The sequence below is a fragment of the Peromyscus californicus genome, unplaced genomic scaffold (assembly GCF_007827085.1).
Source record: "Peromyscus californicus insignis strain IS unplaced genomic scaffold, ASM782708v3 Scaffold_4__1_contigs__length_199733344, whole genome shotgun sequence".
Classification (NCBI taxonomy): Eukaryota; Metazoa; Chordata; class Mammalia; order Rodentia; family Cricetidae; genus Peromyscus; species Peromyscus californicus.
The window spans coordinates 176,646,902-176,668,456 of record NW_026294562.1 but is presented as its reverse complement, the minus strand read 5'-3'; the positions used below and the strand labels follow the sequence as shown (position 1 = coordinate 176,668,456).

Below are 21,555 nucleotides of genomic sequence, written 5' to 3'. Positions count from 1 at the left end.
CTGGGCTAGGGAACATGGTTTCAGGTATGACTTTGCTCATTTGGATCAGATATGGAATGTTGAATCAGGGGCCTGACCCCACTCATTCTTGGTTTTACCATCTGTGAAATGGGTCACCATAACCCTTGTCTCCTAGGGTGTCTGCAAAGATTAAATGAGTCATTCATCTTAATGGATCAGAACAGTGTCTGCCACTTTGTCCACACTCATGAACTGTCCATCCCAGTGAGAGAACCCAATACACACTAGATTTCCAAGAGTCACCATCAGTTCTAGGTCTCCTGGCAAACAAGACAATAAGGTCAGCATTCTCTTTTCCTTGGCCACATTGATGACATACAGTACAGACTCGTGAGCTGCCTTGCTGATTGTGTCCAGGTCTCAAGTTTGAAAACTCTGGCTTTACCATCAAGGCTATAGGAGTCCAGTTTCTGATTCTTTTCAGAGACCCCCAAAATGTGGTCCTTGGGGTCACTGAATGTTGAAGCCCTTGCTCTTGGTCATTGAAACGGATAGATTCTTAGATTGAGTGAGGGGTTGTCATTGCAACTTCTGATATTATTTTTATTTCACATATTTATTCATGGGTGTTCAGAGATCAGAGAACATATTCTAAGAGTTGACTTTCTTCCCCTACCATTGAGATTGAATTCAAAAGCTGTCAGGCTTGGTAGTAAACACCTTATCCACTGTCCATCGCACCAGCCTCAGAATATGTTCATTTATTTATTTATTGCTTCATGTTAGCCAAGGATGACCTTGGACTTCTGGTCCTCCTGCCTCCATACCCCACACACTGGTTTTACAGGCATGCACCACCAGACGGAGGGGGGCGGTTTACACAGCACTGTGGCTCAAACCCAGGGCCTCATGCATGCTAGGCAATCACCCCACCAACTGGCCTACGTTCCCAGTTCCGACCAACTCCCACACACACTTCTTTTGGAAGTCAGGGTCTCATATAGCTCAGACTGACCTAGAACTATCTATGTAGCTGAGCTGACCTTAAACTCCTGATCCTCCTCCTGCCTCCATTTCCCAGACTCTGTGATGATAATTTTGACTGGGGAAGGTAGTTAGTTCAAATCTTTGGGACTTTGAGGACATGACTTTGAGTACCCTTATCTAAGGAATAGAAAGGTCATTGAGACCCCAACACAGTTGGGGTGGGTGACACTCCCCTGGGATAACCTGAATTCTCATATTCTTGATGAGAGAATGTGGAGTCTAATTTCTATTATTTTTATTTTATTTTATTTTATTGATTTGTTTTTGAAACAGCTCTGTATATAGCCCTGGCTGCCCTGGAACTCACTATATAGACCAGCTGGCCTTGAATTCACAGGGGTCCACCTGCCTCTGCCTCCCAAGTACTAGGATTAAAAGTGTACACCACCATGCCTACTCCCAAACTTCTAACAAGAACAATAAAATCAGTGATCTAGATTCCAAGTCTAAGAAGGTAAGAATCCTAACATTCTCAAAATCAAGATTTGTGTTTGCAAGGAGCTTGTAGCCCTCCTGGCTACCACTGGTACCAGGAATTTGTTTTACTGCTGGTTTCTGAGGGCATGCTGGGTCTTGAGGTACAGGACCTTCCTTAGAGCTGTGTGATGGTGGTCACTTGCTCCCCCACCCTCCTATTGCACCCCTTCATCCCCACCACCTGACCTTGCTGTTCTGGCTATGGCCCCCAGATCACGCACAGCTCCAGGAGCAGCAGGCCCTGTCCCCCCCCCCCCCCATCTCAGCCCTGGGAAGGTATCCAGGGTGACCTAGAGCCTGCAGGACAGCAGGTACAACAGGTCCCTCCCTCCCACAGCTGTGGGGGTGAGAGTGGGGAGTCCACCTCCGTCAGCAAGGGCAGGGCCTTGGCCAGCATCTGGGTGCCAACAGGGCAGGGCCGGGGCTGGCGGGGGGGAGAATAAGGGTTTTTAAAGGCTCCCTGAGGAGGTTCCTCAGCTCCAAGCTCACCATCTGCTGCTCCTGGACGGCTGGTACCATGTGGTTCCTGATCCTGTTCCTTGCCCTGTCCCTGGGAGGGACTGGTGAGAGAGACAGCGGGAGGGGAGCGGGAGGGGCCAGAGCCCTGACTCTCCTGCTGCCTTTAGCCCTGGAAATCCCTTTCCCCTTTCCCCTCACCCCAGCACACCTGCACCTCCCCCCCCCCCCCCCCCCCGACCCCTGCACACTCACAGTCCTCATTCCCATATCAGGCCCTGTTCCTTCCCACTTTCCAGAACTTTCTCTTCTTCCCTAGCCACCTGATCATATCTCTGGGTCTTTCCAAAGGAACTTAGCCCCTTGCAGACCTTGGGACCTTGGTTGCCCCTCCAGTTTGCTGTTTTTCTAGAGCCCGATAGTCCAACTCCTGAGTTGGGGCTAACTTGGGCTGCCCAGCAGCTGCCAGCCTCCAGCTGTGTCCTCCAGTGCTGACAGCTGGTCTCCCATCCTCTCAAGTCCCTCAGTTGTCACCAACAGTCTTAGCTTGTGACACCTAGCTGGTGTGGGGGACCTGAACATGTCCCTTCTCACTGGGTTGGTTTGTTTGATCTGTTTTGGGAGGAGGAGTCGGTGGTGAAAGCCAGAGATGGACGTCGAGTGTCTTCCTCCATCTTATTTTTGAGGCGGGGTCTCTAACTGAATGAAGTGCTCCCCTCTTAGCTAGGTTGGCTGGCCAGCAAGCCTGGGGGATCCTGCTGTTTCCACCTCCCCAGCTCTGTGGCCAGCAAGCCTGGGGGATCCTGCTGTTTCCACCTCCCCAGCTCTGTGGCCAGCAAGCCTGGGGGATCCTGCTGTTTCCACCTCCCCAGCTCTGTGGCCAGCAAGCCTGGGGGATCCTGCTGTTTCCACCTCCCCAGCTCTGTGGCCAACAAGCCTGGGGGATCCTGCTGTTTCCACCTCCCCAGCTCTGAGGTTTCAGAACTCAGGACCTAATGCTTGTATGGCCAATACTGTAGCAACCAAGCCATTTCCCCAACTCTTGGGAATAAGTTGTGAAACCGGGTCTCATTATGTAGCCCAGGCTTGCCTCAAGCCCATGGCAGTCCTCTGCCTCAGCCTTCTGTGTGCTGAGATGACAGATAAGAGTCACCCGCCACGCCTGGGCTCCCTTTCCTCTGTTCCTAAATACCATGTTCTGGCCCGATCTTCCCTCCCACGCATGCCCCCCACCCTCAACCACAGGCTCCTGGTTGACTTCTTGCTCCTCACCAGCTCCTGTCCCCTCCCGACTGAGTCCCACTGCACAGCTCCAGTTTCCACTCTGCCCAGGACTTCCCAAAGACCCCAACACCTGAACCTAGTACCCCAGAGCAAGTGGGTCCTCCCGTCCATCCTGGTCTGACCTGTTTTAAATCCTTCTCCACTCCTGTCCCAAGGCTGCCTCTGAACCTCTCCAGTGCCCCCAGACCATTGGCCCCCACCTCCATGAGAAGCAGGGCCCTCCCCCACACTGCCCCAGCATTTCTTTCTCTCCCTTTGACCCATCTCAAACTCTGTTCTCAGGGAGCCCCACCCCTCTCAGATACCATCCCCACCACAACCCTAACAGATGCCCACCCCTAGCCTTAACCCTACCCTTCGACCTGGAAACCCCTCATTCTCCCCCAGCCCAGCTGGCCACTTCCTGTCCAATCCAGGAACCCCCAGATCATCTTGGGCTCCCTTTCCTGGAAGCCTCCGCTCTCATAGGCCCTGATTCCTCAAGCCCTGGAGACTGTAAATGCCAAATCTTCTTGACCTCTGATTCCACTCTCATTGGACTAAGAACCACTGGACTCTAGAATCCTCTCTCTCTCTCTCTCTCTCTCTCTCTCTCTCTCTCTCTCTCCTCCTCCTCCTCCTCCTTCTTCTCCCTCTCTCCCTCTACCTCTCTCTCTCTCTCTCTCTCTCTCTCTCTCTCTCTCTCTCTCTCTCTCTGAACATCGCCCTGCCAGCCCTTAGCCCAAAGTTCTAAGTGACCTGACGCCATACCTGATTCTTGCTTGCTCCATATGCCAGGCACTAGGCTATTTCTATCCCCATAGCAGAGATCTCCCTATCCAGGGCCAGCCACCTATGGGTCCCTTCCCCCAGATCACCTGGCCGGTGATCCCAACCCCGGTCAATTGTGCCCCCCCCCCAACAGCACACCTCCCTCTCTGAGCCAACCCCACCCCCACGGCTGTGTTGCAGGTGCTGTACCTCCCATCCAATCTCGGATCATCGGAGGATTTAACTGTGAGAAGAATTCCCAGCCCTGGCAGGCAGCTGTGTACCACTACACCAGTTTCCAATGCGGGGGCATTCTGGTGGACCCCGAGTGGGTGCTCACGGCTGCCCACTGCTACAATGAGTGAGCAGGGCTGGGGACAAGGAAGCAGGGTGGCAGCCAGGCCAAGCTGGGGTACTGAAGGATGGGAGGATGGGATCGGCTGAAGGTTGAAAGGAAAAAGGCAGAGCAGAGCTAGACCCCTCTATCCATGACCTCCTGGGTCTCTCTATGCTCCCTCCAGGCTTGTGTTTGATTCCTGATTCTTTCTTTTCTGTCTTATTGTCCGTGTGTCTCTTGTCTGTATTCACAGCTGAATGTCTCTGGGGCCATCTGTTGCTATATGTCTCCCCCTCTGGGGCTCTGCCTAGCCCTCTCTGGGTCTGGGTCTCACTTGTCCTTCTCCATCACTACTGACCATACTCGGAAACAGGCCTAAGGGGCTCCCTGAGGATAAGAAGGGATGTCCCCGAATACAGACGTGATAGAAGTCCTCACTCTCCCCAGACCAGCTCGGCCCTTAGGGCCTTCTGTCCACTCTGAGGACACACAGAGAAGGGCTGGTCTGAGCTGGAGCTGGATAAGGGCAACTGAGTACAGAGGGGGGGCAGGGTGCTAGGGGGGAGAGAGAACTCGGGCCTTGGGCTGTGGGCCAGGCCTGCCTGCTGGGGAAGCTCAGCCCAGTCAGCAGCTGCAGCTGAGCAGCTCTAACCCCTCCCTTCTCCCTGCCCCCTCTTCCCCTGTGTTCTGTCTGTCTGTTTCTCCTTCCTCCCTCCCTCCTTCCCTCTCCCTTTCCCTCCCTCCCCGGCACTCTGCCCAGTCTCCCTGCTTCTCTCCTCTCATTCCTCCATCCCTCTCCCTGCCCCCAGTGAGTACCAGGTTTGGCTGGGCCGCAACAACCTCTTTGAGGATGAAGCCTCAGCTCAACACCGGTTTGTCAGTGAAAGCGTCCCTCACCCTGACTTCAACATGGACCTCCTGGAGAACGCCACCCAAAACCAGAAGGAGGACTTCAGCAATGACCTGATGCTGCTACGCCTTGCCCAGCCCGCTGAAATCACCGATTCTGTGAAGGTCCTCAGCCTGCCCTCCGAGGAACCCACTCTGGGGAGCACCTGCCTTGCCTCAGGCTGGGGCAGCATTGAACCCATCAAGTGTAAGTCTGGGCCAAACCACACAGCCTGAAGAGGGACACCTGGGTCTGAAGGAGAAGAGAACAGGGCTAGGCTCCACTCACCACCCTCTTGCCCCCGACCCACAGTCGAATACCCAGATGATCTCCAATGTGTGCACCTCGAGCTCCTCCCTAATGAGGAGTGTGCCAAAGCCCACATCCATGTGGTGACAGACTCCATGCTGTGTGCAGGAGACTTGGAAGGAGGAAAAGACACTTGTGTGGTGAGTGGGCTCCTCCCTGAAGTGTGGTGAAGGGCTGAAAGAGGGAACCCAGATTCTTGATTCCCACTCCAACGCCCAGCCAGGCAGGCCTTCTCACCCTTCCCTACGGAAGTGATGAGCTCTGGGAGGGGAGAATCCTGTAGCTGGCACTACTTCACTTTGACTTGGCTTCAGCAACTTCCTGCCTGCCCCCACTCTAACCTCATGTCCCTGCAAGAGCAGGACCCCCCAAGAGCTGGAGTCAGTCTCAGGTTGTCAAGCAGAACCCATTTGCCAGGCCCTTCCTCACGCCTACCACTCTCCTGCTTTCAGGGTGACTCAGGGGGCCCGCTGATATGTGATGGTGTACTCCAGGGCGTCACATCATGGGGCCCTGCCCCATGTGGCAAACCCGACAGGCCGGGCATCTACACCAAACTTATTAATTTCATTCCCTGGATGAAAGAAGTTATGAAGAAAAACGCTAAGTGACACTCTGTCCCCTGCTCCTAATAAACCCACCATGCAGCAAACGAGCTCGAGTTCTGACATTCTCTGGCCTTCTGGAGTCGGGCTTAAGTCAAGGCCCAACCAGCTGAGGTCAGGACTTCCCTGGTGGATCTCAAGTTTGTGGCAAGGGACAAGTGTACGTGTACAGGTGGCCAAAGGGATGGGGCTGAGACAAGTGCAGAAAAAAGACTCAGACCAAGTCAGAGATGCCACCTGAGTCCACTCTGGCAAGGAAAAGGCTCAGATCTCAAATGTAAAGTTAGAGATGTCAGGAAAGTCGGCTCCAGCTAAGCTTGACCCTAGCTGGAGAGATAACAAGCAGTCTGGCACTGAGAATTTTGGACTGCCGACCTGGTTTTATTGAGTCGGGGAAGCCAGGAAGAAGGCGGGATGTTATATCAAGCCTTGACTTTCTGGGAGGGGTCTGTCCACAGAGGGGTGGGGACTGTCCCCAAGGCTGGGCTGCAGAGTGTCCGCCTGGGGCCCCTGGAGGGGATTCCTTGGGTGGGGCTGGACCAAAGGTTGGAGAGCAGCTTAGGGGCGTGGCCTGTGGGGCGATCATCCCACCCCGCTCTGGCTGCTTGGGACCATGGACCAGTGCCTGCTCAGAGGGACATAGCCACAGCCAGAAGTATTGGAGGACTTCCAGAGTGGTTTCCTTGCCAAGACTCAGCCCTCAAGGGGTGGGTCCTTGCGCAGGGGAGCGGGGCTTGCCGCCTGCCTCCCGAGGGTGCTGCCTGCTCTCATGGGAAGCATGGAACCTCAAGGGAGGTCTGATGGTGACGGAGTCACAGGGACAGAGGTGGAGGCATCTGGCTGCCGGGACTTCCCAGTGTCCTGAGAAGTTGCAGCAGACTGGTTCTGGATGGACTCCAAGCTCTGGTCCAAATTGGACTGCTGCTGGGATTGGTGTCTCAAGGCCCAACGGAAGTAGCTGACCCTCCGCTCCATGATAGGCGTACTGTAGCTCCCCCTCCGCACTTGGTTGAGGAAGGATAGAGTTCCTATGAGGAGGGACCCGGTGGATACTCGACTCTGAGCCCCACACCGGGCCCCACCCTGGCCCTGGAGGCTGGCCCCCTTTCCTGGGCTCCGCCCTTGCCCTGCCCAAGCCCCACCCTTCCATCCAAGGCCTCTCACCGGCCCACAGCATCAAGACACTGGCACACCAGCACAGGTAGAAGACCAGCAGGTAGGACACCTGTGGCCTCAGACGCAGCCTATTGCAGTTGATGACAAAGAGCATCAGGCTGAGGAGAATCAGGAGCCCTGCATTGGGATGGGGCCAGAGAAGGGCAGGAAGCTAGACAGGGGACCCCTCCCAGGAAGAGGAGAGACACAAAGACAACCTCCCTGACCTGCCACACTAAGTAGACACACATGTGTACACACACACACACACACACACACACACACACACACACACACACACACGACAAATTGAAACATACTCGGAGATGGGGAAAGGGAAAATGGGAAACAAAGCCATCAGCCATGACTGGTGTGCATAAGCCCTTAATCCTAGCTATCCAGGATGCTGAGGCAAGATATATATGTATATATTCAAGGCCATCATGGACTACAGAGTGGGATTAAGGCCAGCCTGAGCTACAGAGAAAGCCCAAGACAGACACAGAGATACCCCTGTCCCCCAGAGCAACAGAATTGGAAGTCTAGGCACACCTCTGGGAAGAAGGAGGCTCTGAGGTAGGGTGGGGGCTCCCCAAGCATCCCTGTCCTCACCGACACTTACCGACGCCAATGCTGAGGAAACTGAAGATGTAGTCAATCTTGTTCAAGCGGCGGCAGACTGGCCGGAAGGAGAGGAACATGGTGGGCAGGAGAATGAGGCACAGTGCCAGGGCCAGAAACATGAAGCCCTTGCTCATGTGAATGTAAACTGGGGAGGAGAGATGGAGAGACTACAGTTACCCCAGTGCACGAGCGTGTGTGCACACACACACACACACACACACACACGAACAACACGTATGCATTCTCTCTCTCTCTCTCTCTCTCTCTCTCTCTCTCTCTCTCTCTCTCTCTCATCATTCCCTCTCACACCATAAGGAGCCCAATGAATCTGTAAAATTACCCCCAGTACAGGGTCTGGTGGCGCACATTGTCATCCTAAGTATTCCAGTGGCTGGGGAGGAGTGCCGTTTCAACACCTGCCTGCGCAATTTTGTGAGACCTAGACCTTATCTGTCTCAAAACACGAAGTAAAAGAAGTCTAGGGGTCCTGAGGATGTTGCTTCATTGGTAGAATGCTTGCCTAGCATGTTCGAAGCCCTGCATTCCATCCCCAGCACTGTGGTAAACTGGGTGTTGGTGGCACTTACCTGTAATTCCAGCACTTGGGAGGAGGATCCGAAATTCAAGGTTATCCACAGCTACACATTGAGTTGGAGGCTAGCCAGGGCTACATGAGACCCTGTCTCAAACAAGGCAGATGATGGGAAGTAGCTCAGCACCTGTCTGGAATCTCTCAGTGAACAGCGGGGGGCATGGCTCAGTAGTAGAACCCCTGTGGAGTGTGTGCAAGGCCCTGGGTTCTAGCTTCAGCACCCCCAAAAAATGAAATGAAAAATCACTACCTCCACTCACATCACCAAAATCACTTCCTGGAAATTCTAAAACAACTCTACTGCCACTCACAGAGTTACCCTCCAACAATAATGCTCCCACATGAGCCCTAAGCTACTCCCCCAGAGACTCCTGACCCACAGCCACCTCTAGCACCCATTAGTAAGACCCACAGCCTATGCAACTGACCAGTGACTTGGCCTGTGTTGGCACACTTGTGCCTCCTGCAGTCAATCCAGAGGCCGATGAAGCCAGTGTAAGGACCGTGCACATAGGCCATCTGCCCATCCACCACGCTGAACACCAACAAGGTTGCCAGGGAGATGAAGACGAGGGACCAGCCACGCAGGACCACCTTTCGGTCCTCCTCCCAGGAACAGAACAGGTCACCTGGGGAGGGAGAAAGTTCTGGGGACCTGGATCTTCCTCCACTACCTCGCTGCATACCAACCTCTAGCCTCATCCTCACTTTCACTTCTGCCTCCCACCTCCCACCACCTCCTGTGGAAGCTGTTCCCAGTTCACCTCCAACACCACTTCAACTCCTTCCATTCACACTGGCCTTTTTGGATGCATTACTGCCCCACTGCTTACCCCAACTCAATGCCGGACCACCACACATTCACCAAGTCCCATCTCAAGTCCGCTCCCCTGTTCCTTGTGTGTCTCCACGGGGCTTCTCCTACCTCTAAGACCTGCCTGACCCAGGGGCCTCAATGCAGTATGCCTCTCCTTGGGACAATTTCATGGGTTTGGATTTGGGTTTTGCTTTTGTTTTGAGACAAGGTTTCGTGTTGCCCAAGCTGGCTTCTAACTCACTAGAGAGCCAAGGACCACCCTGAACTCCTGATCCTTCTTCCTCTACCACCCAAGTACTAGGATAGCAGGTGTGCACCAACATTTTGGGTTTATGTGGTGCTGGGGATGGAACCTGGGGCTCTGACAAGCCCTGCCTGCGCTCTCCTGAGTGAGCCACTGCCCCAGCCTTCATTGCTCACTTTTTCCTGGCCTTCCACAACCACCTACCCTTCAATTTCTCTTCTTTCCATCTCCTTCCCTGAGCTCAGCCCATACTCAGTCCCCAGAACTCTCTGTTCCTGCTCAGTCAATCTGTTAGATGTTTCCATGGTGTGAGGTACATCTCCTTCACTGGCAAATCACAGATTTACAATGAATTACTTGCTAATTGTTTTTCCCCTCACCAATCCTCTGAAACAGTGTTTCATGAGTGTGGGAAACATATCTATTTTGTTCTCGGGTGTACTCCCATCACTTAGCAGAGAGGCTGTGGTGCTTGTTAAATAAAAGGAGTAAATAAATGAATGTATGAATGGATGTATGCATCCATGAACGCACACATGAGCGAATGCGTAAGTGGACACATGAATTAATGGAAACAAATGCATGAGTGGATACATAAATGAATGAGCGCATGAATGAGCTCATGAATGGATGAATGTGTGCATGAACAGATGTGTGCATTAATGGGACCAGAAATGGTAACTCCTTTCTCATCCTTTATAGAAGAGAACAATGTAGTTTTCAGAAGAACTTAGGCAGAGTCTAAGGAGTCTAGGACTCGGAGAAGAGCTTGGTGGCCAACTGATCACTCCTCAGCTGGTCTGGATTCAGGCTGGCCTGACCTTCTTGGAGTGGATCACACACCCAGATCAAATGTGATAAATGCTATGAGAGTTGAAATAATCTAGATATCCAACAGGAGGGGATATGTCTGAAACATGCAGCAGGCACACAGTAAGTAGGTAGCAAAGGATATGTATTCCTCCTTTTCTATAACAGAACCCAGGCTGAACTCTTGATTTTTTAATTTTTTTGAGACTGAGCTTCCCTATGTAGGTCTGACTGGCCTGAATTTACTCTGTAGACCTGTCTGACCTGGAACTCACAAAGATCCACCTGCCTCTGCCTCCTAAGTTCTAGGATCAATGGTGTGCACCACCATATCCAGCTCCCAAGATGAACTCTTAATGGGGCTTTTGGAGGTGTGTTTGGCATTTTCTGGTTGCTGTTTCTTGAGAAAGGATCTCACATAAGCTCAGGCTGGGCTAACTTTGATATGTACCTTAGGATCATCTTATACTTCTGATCTCCAGGGATGACAGGCAATGCCTGGTTTATGTCAGGCTAGGATGGAACCCAGGGCTTTATGCTAAATGGATACTCTACTGAGCTATGGCTCCAGCCTTGACTTTGTGGTTTTGGTCTGAGGGTTTGTTTGTGTTTGTTTCTTTTCACATTTATTTCTTTATTTGTGTAGTTAGGAAGGGGGAACATGAGTGCCGTAGAATACGTGTAGAGGTCAGGAAAAAAACCTAAGGGAGTCAGCTCTCTCTTTCCACCATGTGGGTTCCAATCATCAACCAACTCAGGTCCGCAGGCTTGGCACCAAGCGCATTTACCTGCTGAGCCAGCTTACTGACCTGGATTTTGTTTTGTTCTGTTTGTGGTTGTTTCTTTGTTTGTGTTTAAATACGATTTCAATATTGGTCTGGAACTCACTAGGTAGAGCAGACTCACTTTGACATTCTGGAGATCCTTCTGCCTCAGCATACTTAGTCCTGGTATTCAGGAGTGCGCCGGCTAGTCCAGCAAGTGTTTATGATTTAAACCACCATTGTTGCATTTTGAAATTTGGTTCCAGTAGCCAAAAAAAGTATCTCAACAATGGAATATAACACACTTTGTGCCATTTTAGAATGCAGATTTCTCTTAGATTTTGGTGTCGAGACAGGGTCTACCACGTAATTTTGGCCTACCTAGAACTCACTATGCGTATCAGGATGGCCTTGAACTCAAAGTGATCTTCCTGCCTCTGCCTAAGTGCCAGGATTACCAAGCCTGGCTCAAAGATGCAGTTTTAACACCCTTAAAATTGGAATGCATCGTACAGTCAGGCACATCTCAAAATTCACCTTTGACTTGTAAAAATAAAAAAATTAACATCTACTAAGGCCAGGCATAGTGGTGCACACCTTTAATCCCAATACTCGGCAGGCAGAGGCAGGCAGATCTCTGTGAGTTCAAAGCCAGCCTGGTCTACATAGTGAGTTCCAGGCCAGCCAGGTCTATGTAAAGAGACTCTGGCTCAAAACAACAAGCAAACAAAAGAATAGCACCTGGCTCCTCAATATTTACATAATCACTGAAATATGATCAAGCTTGACATAGTGGCACCTGTCCGTGATCTCAGCACTTGAGAAGTTGATGCAGGAGGATTGTTATGAATTTAAAACCAACTTGGGCTACATAATAGATTTAGGGCCAGCCAGGACTAAACAATAGGACAATCAATCAATCAATCAATCGAGGGCCAACAAGGTAGCACTCAACAAGGTGGAGGTTTTCCCCACCGAGGCCAATAACCTGAGCCCAGTCCCTACAATCCACATGGTGGAAGGAGAAATTGATTCTGAGAAGTTGTCCTCTGACCTCCAAACACTCTCTGTGGTACACACACACACACACACACACACAGATAAATAAGTAAATAGATGTGATAAATAAGTAAATAAATGTGGAGCTGGAGAGTTGGCTCAGCAGTTAAGAGCACTTACTGCTCTTGCAATGGACGATGGTTCGGCTCTCAACACTCTCAGCCAGGAGGCTCACAACTGCCTATCAGTGCAGATCCAGAGAATCTGACACCCTCTTCTGGCCTCTACAGGTACTGCAGGCACATGGCGCACATACAAACACACAGGCACTCACACATACACATAAGAAAATATAAATAGGGTCTGGAGAGATGGCTCAGCAGTTAAGAACACTGGCTGCTCTTCCAGAGGACCCAGGTTCAATTACAAGCACCCACATGGCAGTTCACAACTGTCTGTAACTCCAGTTCACATAGACATACATGCAAGCAAAACACAAACGTACATTAATAAATAGAATTTTTTAGAAAAAGAAAATATAAACGAACCTTAAAACAAACAGATATAAAAATAAAATCTAATAATGTGGGTGTTTGTATAATAAACAAAGTTTGTGAGTAGTTTTTCCTCTGAAGTTCATCAAAAGAAAGTTAAGGGGAAAGAGCAGAATGTTTTCTATTGTTGTTTTTGTTGTTATTATTTTGAGATAGCCTCTCACTCAGTAGTCCAAGATGGGCTCAAATTCAATGCAATCCTCCTGCCTCTAAGTGCTGGGACTGCAGGCATGCACCATCATACCCACCTGGGGGAAGAGGATTTCAAAAGTCCCTCTCCCTGTGTGGGATGCCTTACTAAGCTGTGGCTGGGTCTTCCTCCCTGCCTGACCCCAGATCTGAAGTCTTCAGGAGCAAGGAGCAGATTCAGTCTTCTGTGAGGTCTCGGGAGAGGATGAAGGGAAACAGAGCCAGAGGAGAAAGAAAAAGGAACAAAGTGAGACCCAGAGGCAGAGAAGGAACAAAAGACAGAAACTGGTTCAGAGCAGGCCTGGGAACGGAGGGAAAGACACGAGTAGGCGGAAGGAATTGTAAGTTCAGATCTTCTAGAAACTAGAATTCATCTCACACATGCTGCCCTGACTCTCAGTCCTGCCTGGCCCTGATCCTAGCCAGGTCGAGCCCAGACCTTCACTAACCCAGCATCACCCTGTCCTACCCAATCCAGACTCCACGTCCCTCTGACGCAGCCCAAACACCCAGGTCACTCACGAAGGTCTACGGTGGAGTCTGAGGCCATGGCCAACCACAGCCTCTTGGAACCCCTCCAACTGTCATAGAACCCACCCCACCCCCAGCTGCTGCCCAGCCAAAACCCCTGAATAACTGTCTGGGGACAGAGAGACAGACAGCAGGAGCCACAGACAGAGGGACACATAACTTTAGAGTTAGACCTACAGGTGTCCAGATGCCGTGGGAGTGCCTGGAAGCAGAGGCTCACGCAAACTGAGTACACTCAGGAACCAGCCCCATCTCGCTTCTCCACATGGACCAGCACTCCTCTGGCCCCCAGAGCAAGGGGACAGCAGCTCCCTATAGCAGAAAAAATGAAACCCAAGACTCTCTGAAAGGGACTTCCAACCTCCCAGATGCCACCCAAGGTCATCGGATCAACATACAAGCACCTGTGCCCATCATCCACACACAAGGACTCAACAGCCAGGAGCCATCGACATCCATACCTCACCGAAGGGTGAGGATCCAGGAACCACCAGCATCCACCTTCCTTCCTTGGAGGCTCAGCACCCAAGCTTCTTCCCCATCCACCATTCTCCCTCAAAGGCTTAGCACTCAAGAGACCCCTTCTCAGGGTTCCCAGCCCAATACACAACGTGTACAATCTGTTGGCTACAATCGCTGTCCCAGTTCCAGAGAGAGCTCTTCCCTTTCCCATAAACACCGAGTCAACATCCTAAACTCTCACACCCTGAGCAATGGCCAGCCAGAAATCCACAGCTCACAAACTGACGCTGACAGTCCCCTCTCCTTGATCCCGTCACACAAACTCAACAGAAAACAAAAGCGGCCCAGTGTGGACGTCCCCCCATCCATAACCTGCAGCCCAGAGGCCAGCATCGAGAGCTTTGAGTCCTTTGTCTGGGACTCCAAGGATAGTTTAAGAGGACATTTACACAGCCCTCTGTCCATTCAGAGCACTGTAGGCGGTTTCTCCAAACTGGCAAGCCTTTCTACTGCAATGGGCTCCAATAGGTGAGGAGAGGAGAGGAGAGGTGCAGAGGGGCCACAGTCAAGCCTGGAGTTGTATAGCTGCATTTGAAACTAGAGGTATAGCACGGGCTAGAGGGGTACTTGAGTGAAACATAAGGGATTTGAGCAGATGCAAGGTAGATGAGGTCTGGTGTTTTGTTTTGTTGGGATAGGGTCTCTCTATGTAGACCAAGCTGACCTTGAACTCAGATCCCCCTTCCTGTCTTCTGTGCTGAGATTAAAGGCATGTGCCACCATGCCTGGCTTCTCAGATGGGGTCTGAAGATTGTTGTGGGGTGGCTGGGCAGGGTAGATGGACTTTCTGCTGATGCTGGTCACATGATCTGTCACAGGACTCAGAGCAAACACTGGCCACTGCTGCGCATGGGCTGGATGCTGTTGCTGCAAGCCAAGAAGATCAGCCAGTACCTTAGCCTGGTGCTGACTGTGGTCGGCATGCTAATGCTTAACCTCATTGCCTTCTGGCAGCCCTGGATCCACTTCCAAGTGCCTCTAGTGCCCTCAGGGGACCCCACTGGCCCCAAGACCATCCCCATCGACACCACCTTCTTCATAGGCTGCCCTGACGTCTCCTGCATGAATGACTATGGTAAGAATGCTTGTAAGGTTGGCCCTGTCCCTACCCATTCTGAGACTCAAGTGTCCTCTTTGTCTCAGAGAAGCTCAAGGAATAGTTTCTCCCTCCTTAGGCTACTCTTTGGTGCCCACACAACTTCTTCATGCCCAAGAGCCTGATGTCACTGACCAAGAAGTCTATCTCACATACCGGATCTGATGCATCCAATACCCAGTTTTTAGAGGTCAATGTTGGTTTGTGTGTGTATGTGTAAATGTGCAGTAAGTGTGTGTGGAAGCCAGAAGATGGCTTCAGGTGTCTTTTTTCAGGACCCATCTTAGTAGGGGTTTCAAATACTGTGATGAAGCACTCTGACCAAAAGCAACTTGGGGAAGTTTTTTCCTCTTCAGTGAATCAGCATCAGTTGCAGCAAAGCAAAGAATTCATTTTCATGGTCCTTACCAATCCTAGGTGGCTTTCAACCACTTGTAACTCCAGTTCCGGGTAATCTACTGCCCTCCTCTGGCCTCTAGTAGAGTGTGTGTCTGTCTGTCTGTCTGTCTGTCTGAATGTATGTCTGTATCTGCATGTGTCAGTGTGTACGTCTGCCTGTATCTGCATATGTCAGTGTGTGTGTGTGTGTGTGTGTGTGTGTGTGTGTGTGTGTGTGTGTATGTGTGTGTGTGTGTGCATTTGGAGGCCAGAGGTTAATGTTAGGCACTTTCTCAATCACTTTTCTTTTAAATATTTATTTATTGAAGTTCTTACTATGTAAACCAGGCTAGCCTCAAACTCACAGAAATCTGCCGCCTTCTGCTTCTCAAGAGCTGAGATTAGAGTGATGCCCTACAATGGCCATCTGTTTTAAAATCTTTATGTGTCTGTGTGGGTATGTGTGTGGGTATGTGTACATTAGTGCAGGTACTCACAGAAGCTAGAAAAAGGCATCATAGTCCCTGAAACTAAAGTTACAGGTGGTTGTAAGCCACCTAGAGTGGGTGCTAGGAATTGAACTCAGGTCCTCCAGGACAGCAGGGAGCACTCTTAACTGTTAAGCCATCTCCTCAGCATGGGCTTGGTGCTCTTGATTCTCTTCTTTTCCCAGACTTGCTGGACCTGGCCTGGGCCTGCCTCCTCATCTCTGGTATCCTGAGTTTCTGTGTGTGTATGGGTCTCATCAGAACCATATTCTTCTCCAGCACCAACACGCCCTCGATGGACTTCTTTCTCTTCATCTGCAGCCTCATGACAGGCATGTTACTATGATGCTTCCCATGGGTGCCCATTATAAAGGCCAGCCACATTCCCTCTATACTCAGCCCTCCCCATCCTCATCTTCAGCCCAGCCCTACCTCCTTACAAATCCCCAGCCATCATGTTGCGTCCAGGCCTGAAGCAGCCTCATCTCTAACTACCGTCTCATAGCCAGCAGATCCCAACCCCTCCTCCCCGACACCTGTTCCATCCACCCCTATCCTATCCCGACTCCATCTTTTCCCAAACCACACTCCTTACTATCCTCAGCCTCTTCACAAATCTCAACACCCAACTTGGCCTCAAGCCTCATTACCCTCCATGGCTGTCTCAAGGTCAGCCCAGCCCTGCCCTTCTGAGAAGTTCAGCCTCACTCCCAGGCCCTGGCTTCACCTCCTTCTCATTCCGCACTCCAACTTAGCAGCTATGAACTTCCCTCGGAAACTCATCCCAAGCGATTCCCAACTCCATCGTCTTCTTCAACCCCACCCCAGGACATCTTCCACCTAATACATCCCCAGCACAGCCTGGACTCCAACCTTTACACATAGCTCCATGTGTGGTTCTGTCCTACCTTCCCAAGAGCATTTCCTTCAAGCTACTTCATCTCTCCAAGTCATACTTTTCTCATCTCTTGAGTGAGGATACATTTCCATTTTTCTTTTTTTAACTGGGTCTCAAGTAGCTGAGGCTGACCTTGATCTACATAGAAATGCAGCCAAGTATGTCCAGAATGTCTGTGAACTTCTGATCCTCCTGTTCCCACCTCCGTGGTCCTGGGATAACAGGTGTGTGCTGGCACACAAAGTTTCTGTGGTACTGGAGATGGAACCCAGGGCTTCATGCATGCTAGGCAAGCACTCTACCAACTGAGCTACATCTCATCCTACTACAGATAAAATTTTTCTGTCATGTGATGATGTGGGGAGTGTTCAATTAGAAAATGTTAACTCTGTTGTCTTTGAGTCCCCAAGTTGGTTCATCTGATCTGACTAGCTAGGCAAGTGTCCCTTTCCTCCCCCACCCTCCATTGTAAGTCCCTCCTTACCCAGTAGAGAAGGGATATGCTTTGGTTAAGGTCATATAAATAACTGAAAATCCCCTGGTAAAACCTCCAGACAAACTTCCAGGACCCATCAAGGCACACAGGTTAGTGACACATCTAAGACTCCAGGCATATGTAAATGAGGAACTCTAGGTGGTCTCCTTTGAGAAGTCATGAAGAGTGGCACGGGTCTAAAATGCCAGCATTCAGGACGCTGAGGTGTGAGGATGATAAGTGAGATTTAGAGGGGTCAGCACTGGATGCTGGTTTGTTAGCCCTTACTACGGTCATCCTCCAGGTGATTCAAAACTGACATGCTGATTAGAACGTCTGTGTCCACACACGTGTGAGATTGCAAAAGGTTGATGGCATTTTAGTTTGGCGTTGACTGGCATAGTCCGCCTGTCCTTGGCAGTAACTGAGCACAGCTTCCAGCTGTGGTACGAAACATTTCTGGAGGGGAACAGCACTGCTGAGAACAGAGAGCAGGCAGCTCCTGTCTGCTGGTCGCTAGCTGGCGTCTGCTCTGTCTGTAGCTGGATCATCAGCGTCTGTTTCTGGCCGGGACTGCTGAGGAATCCCAGCCACCTTCTGCTTCAGCCTCTCGCTTGCTGGGATGAAGGCACCACACCTCTAACTACAGTTGTCGAGACTGGAAAGGCAGCTGGTGGTTAAGAGCACACAGTACTCTTGCAGAAGACCAGAGTACTGTTCCCAGAACCCACGTGCAGCTCACAACCGCCTGGAATGCCAGCTCTAGGGGCAGCTGGTGCCCTCTTCTGGCCTCTGTGGGCACTGCATCCAGTTGTGAACCCCAACCCCCCTACAACACACACATACATATAATTAAAAAATGAAGTAAGTTTATTTCAACATAAGTCACAGTAGGTAGAGAACACCTCAGTTTAAAATGAGGCACTTTCAGTCAGATAATCCTATCCTGTTCCAACTGAACACAAAGCACTTCTTATATTATTTTCATAACTTAAAAAAAAAAAAAGCCCCAGTTCTGTTAAATCTGGGTTTCTTATTTTTCTCCCTTTTTACAAAGTATCTTCATTCTTGTCGATTCAAATTGCCCAAAATGTTTGAACTCTCTCTGCGGCTCCAGAATCCCAACATTAAGGAGCCAATAATAATGAGAATTATCCTAGTCTTTGAGGTTTACCATGGGTTAGGATACATAACAATCACCACATACCCTCATGATGGCCCTCACAGATCGGTTGGTGGTTATACCCACTGTACAGATGAGGCTATTGAGGCTCAGGCACATTAGAGGCTGCTCCAAAGAAAGGAGCAGAAGCAGGGTAAGAGGCCTGGCCTGCCAGTTCCAAAACCTCCCAATGTCTCACATCAGGGTACTGTCAGGAGGCCATGGGGGGAGGTCAGGGTCTGGGTATCAATGACACTGGAGACAATGTGGTGGCACATGCTTGCAGTTTTACAACTTGGAGACTAGAGCAAGTTATCAGCTAGTTCATCAGCCTGAACTACATGAGTCCAGAGCTAGCCTGGGCTATAAAGAAAGCTCTCGTTTCAAAATGTCAACAACCAAAAGGAAGGTAAGAAGTGAAGAAGGGAAGTGGGCAGAAAATGGAGAGAGAAACAAAGGGGAGGAAGCACGGGAAGAGAAAAAAGAGGGCTGGGGATGTAGCTCAGTTGGCAGAGCACTTGGCTAGGGTTCCATCCCCAAACTGCACACACTGAGCATGGTGACGCGTGTCTAAGACAGGAAGAGTTCAAGGTCATCTTCAGCTGTGTAGGGAGATTGAAGAAACCAGCACGATAGTGGGAAAGCCACAGCCATGTGACTAAGCCTGTGGGGGGCTCACAGCTGGTCCTGGTCTGTGCTACACAGGGATCAGCATCATTCTGGGGGTCCTGTTCTACCTGATGCAAGCCAGAGAGTTCTTACAGGAAGGCATGACCTACACGATGGGGAGCAGCTTCTACCTGGCCTGGATCAGTGTCTTCTTCTTCTTCATGATTGGTCTGGCTGGCTCGGGTGTGGCCTCAGTGGTGCAGATGATGCTGTGGGGATTGTTAGGAATGGGGGTCGGGTTGCACACAGGGCCGGGGACAGTGGGACTGGGCTTGGGAGTCAGGGTTAGGGATTCTTGTAGGCTTGGGGTGGGTTGGGGACAACATGAGAGTGGAGTTGATTCTGGATTTAGGGATGGGGCACACAGTAAGGGCTAGCCTACTAACCTCTATGTCTTCTCTGCCCTCTTTCTCAGGTCTCTTCTCCTATCTGAACTACATGAACTTCTGGTCCATCCTGCCAGTCCAGGCCAGGTGGTCCTAGGCCATGACAATGAACTGATACCCATGTTCTACTCTCACGGCTGTCAACTGCCTGACGAGCTCACTCTCCATGAGTTATGTAACTTCTGACTCCCCTCAACCCAGAGTAATAACTTACATTTTAAAGAAAAATATCTTCTGCTCAGAATATTTCATCACTTGGCTTTGTATTTTGAAAGCACATTGTGGAACTGCCATACCCTCCCCCGCAACATACACCTTGTCCATTTCGGGGCTACTCTTAAGTAGAGGGACAGAAAAGGGACTCAGGGGTAAAACATCAAAGGTCAGCAAAAAGACTAGGGTGAGGATCCTTCGCATATACACAGTGCTTTTTTGTTTGTTTTTTGAGACAGGGTTTCTCTGTGTATCCCTGGCTGTCCTGAAACACACTCTGTAGATCAGGCTGGCCTCAAATTCAAAGATCTGCCTGCCTCTGCCTCCCCGAGTACTGGGATTATAGGTGTGTGGCACATGGTGCTTAATGTTTATTGACTTACCCCATGTCTTAACTTCAACCTTTAGTTCTTTTGATTTCTATTGTGGTTTTTGTTTTTGAGACAGGGACTCACTATGTTGACCAGGCTGGCCTGGAACTCATAAAGATGGGCCTGCCTCTGCCACCTGAGTGCTAGGATTAAAGGTGTGCCTCACTGTTCCGCAGCTCCAACCTTTAGTTGTATAATCAATAACTCCCCTTTTCTGAGAAAATCCTGCTCAGGTCCTCAACTCACCTCCCATCCTTTCCTGCAGCTTCTCCCCTAGCCCTACTCTTCTTCCCAAAGGCCCTCAAACACAATCCTGCTCAATGGAGGGCTCTAGGAGGGAGGTGTGGGGCCAGTAGACAGCTGCTAAATAGGAAAGGGTTGATACGGAAGTAAAAAGCCCATCACTTCCCAGGTCCCCCACCACCTACCTCCTGCAGAGGGGAATGAGGCTCCCCCTTTTTCTTATTCTCACAGGTCTACAGACTCTCACTTACTAGCTCTATGACTCACAGCAAGGTTGACTTGGGACTCAGTTTTCTTGTCTACAGAGTAGAGGCAATGATCTACTACACAGGTCCAACTTTTTGACATCACCACATGATAATATTATCTACAAAGTTCACATCCAAGAACTGCACAATCAAAGGGCTGGAGAGATGGCTTAGTAAAGAGTGTTTGCTTGCTTTCCCAGAAGACTGAGTTCAATTACCAGCATCCTTGTTGGGTGGCTCATGCTACCTGTAACTCCAGCTCTAGGGGATCTGTTGCCCTCTTTTGGCCTCTGCAGGTACTGCACCCACGCATACACAAATAACCCCCAACACACACACACACACACACACACACACACACACACACACACACACACACACACACACACAAATAAAAATAAATTTGAAAACAAAAAAAAAGAACTGCACAATTGTGTTATCAAAAAACCGCAAGGGGCTGGACAGATGGCTCAGCTGTTAAGAGCACTTGCTTTTGCAGAGGACCAGGGCTTGATTCCCAAAACTCACGTGGCAGCTCACAACCACCCTTAACTCCAGTTTCAACACTCTTCTGACCTCTGAGGGAACCAGGCACACCCGTGGCACACAGGCATACATGCAAGCATAACATTCACACATATAAATCCAAAATAAATACATTTTAATTTCAAAAAAAATTTAGACACTTTCTCATGTATTCCAGGCTGGTTTGGAACTCACTATGTAGACAAGATGGAACCTAAATTCTGAATCTCTTGTTGGCATTACAGTTGGCCACAACCATGCCTAGTTTACATAATGTTAGGGATTGAAGCCAACACTTCCTACAAGCTAGGCAGGCCCTCTAACAACTGAGCCGCATCCCCAGCAAATGTGTCCATTTTTAAAGATGAGCTACAGCTATATGCCTTACACTAGATCTGTAAGAATGATCAAATAAACACAGTCCCCAATCCTGTGCAGAGGAATACAAAATCTGTGCCTATAAGGAACTAGATGAGATGTGAGGGAA

At 50.3% G+C, this 21,555-nt stretch overlaps 3 protein-coding genes across 24 annotated transcripts in view; 2 read left to right on the top strand and 1 right to left on the bottom strand.

The window, feature by feature from the left end:
* Positions 1–21,555, bottom strand: part of LOC128124437 (uncharacterized) — a 52,034-nt gene that overhangs the window by 28,723 nt on the left and 1,756 nt on the right. For 3 of the 20 annotated variants that reach the window (XM_052760697.1, XM_052760698.1, XM_052760699.1), the window contains 7 exons: positions 14,581–14,783; positions 13,572–13,706; positions 12,923–13,057; positions 8,915–9,874; positions 7,893–8,039; positions 7,280–7,408; positions 6,473–7,143 (listed from right to left, as the gene is read on the bottom strand). In XM_052760697.1, the coding sequence (XP_052616657.1) occupies positions 6,902–7,143; positions 7,280–7,408; positions 7,893–8,039; positions 8,915–9,188 (792 nt within the window). In that variant the 5' untranslated portion in view covers positions 9,189–9,874; positions 12,923–13,057; positions 13,572–13,706; positions 14,581–14,783 and the 3' untranslated portion in view covers positions 6,473–6,901. The other 17 variants (XR_008222852.1, XR_008222855.1, XR_008222853.1 and 14 more) reach the window with 16 other exon arrangements.
* On the top strand, positions 1,942–6,165 carry LOC128124441 (kallikrein-1-like). Its single transcript, XM_052760711.1, has 6 exons — positions 1,942–2,048; positions 4,177–4,336; positions 4,838–4,846; positions 5,122–5,408; positions 5,514–5,650; positions 5,963–6,165. Exons 1-6 carry the CDS (start codon positions 2,003–2,005, stop codon positions 6,119–6,121), a joined length of 798 nt encoding a protein of 265 aa, XP_052616671.1. The 5' UTR covers positions 1,942–2,002; the 3' UTR covers positions 6,122–6,165.
* On the top strand, positions 13,573–20,925 carry LOC128124439 (uncharacterized). Of its 3 annotated transcripts, XM_052760708.1 has the most exons (5): positions 13,573–14,384; positions 14,735–15,003; positions 16,064–16,210; positions 19,119–19,250; positions 19,498–20,925. In XM_052760708.1, exons 1-5 carry the CDS (start codon positions 13,660–13,662, stop codon positions 19,563–19,565), a joined length of 1,341 nt encoding a protein of 446 aa, XP_052616668.1. In that variant the 5' UTR covers positions 13,573–13,659; the 3' UTR covers positions 19,566–20,925. The 3 variants fall into 3 exon arrangements, 2 of the variants coding, with proteins under 2 accessions (XP_052616668.1, XP_052616669.1); XM_052760709.1 differs by lacking the exon at positions 19,119–19,250; XR_008222859.1 differs by lacking the exons at positions 13,573–14,384; positions 14,735–15,003 and having other exon boundaries at positions 15,133–18,115; positions 19,119–20,925.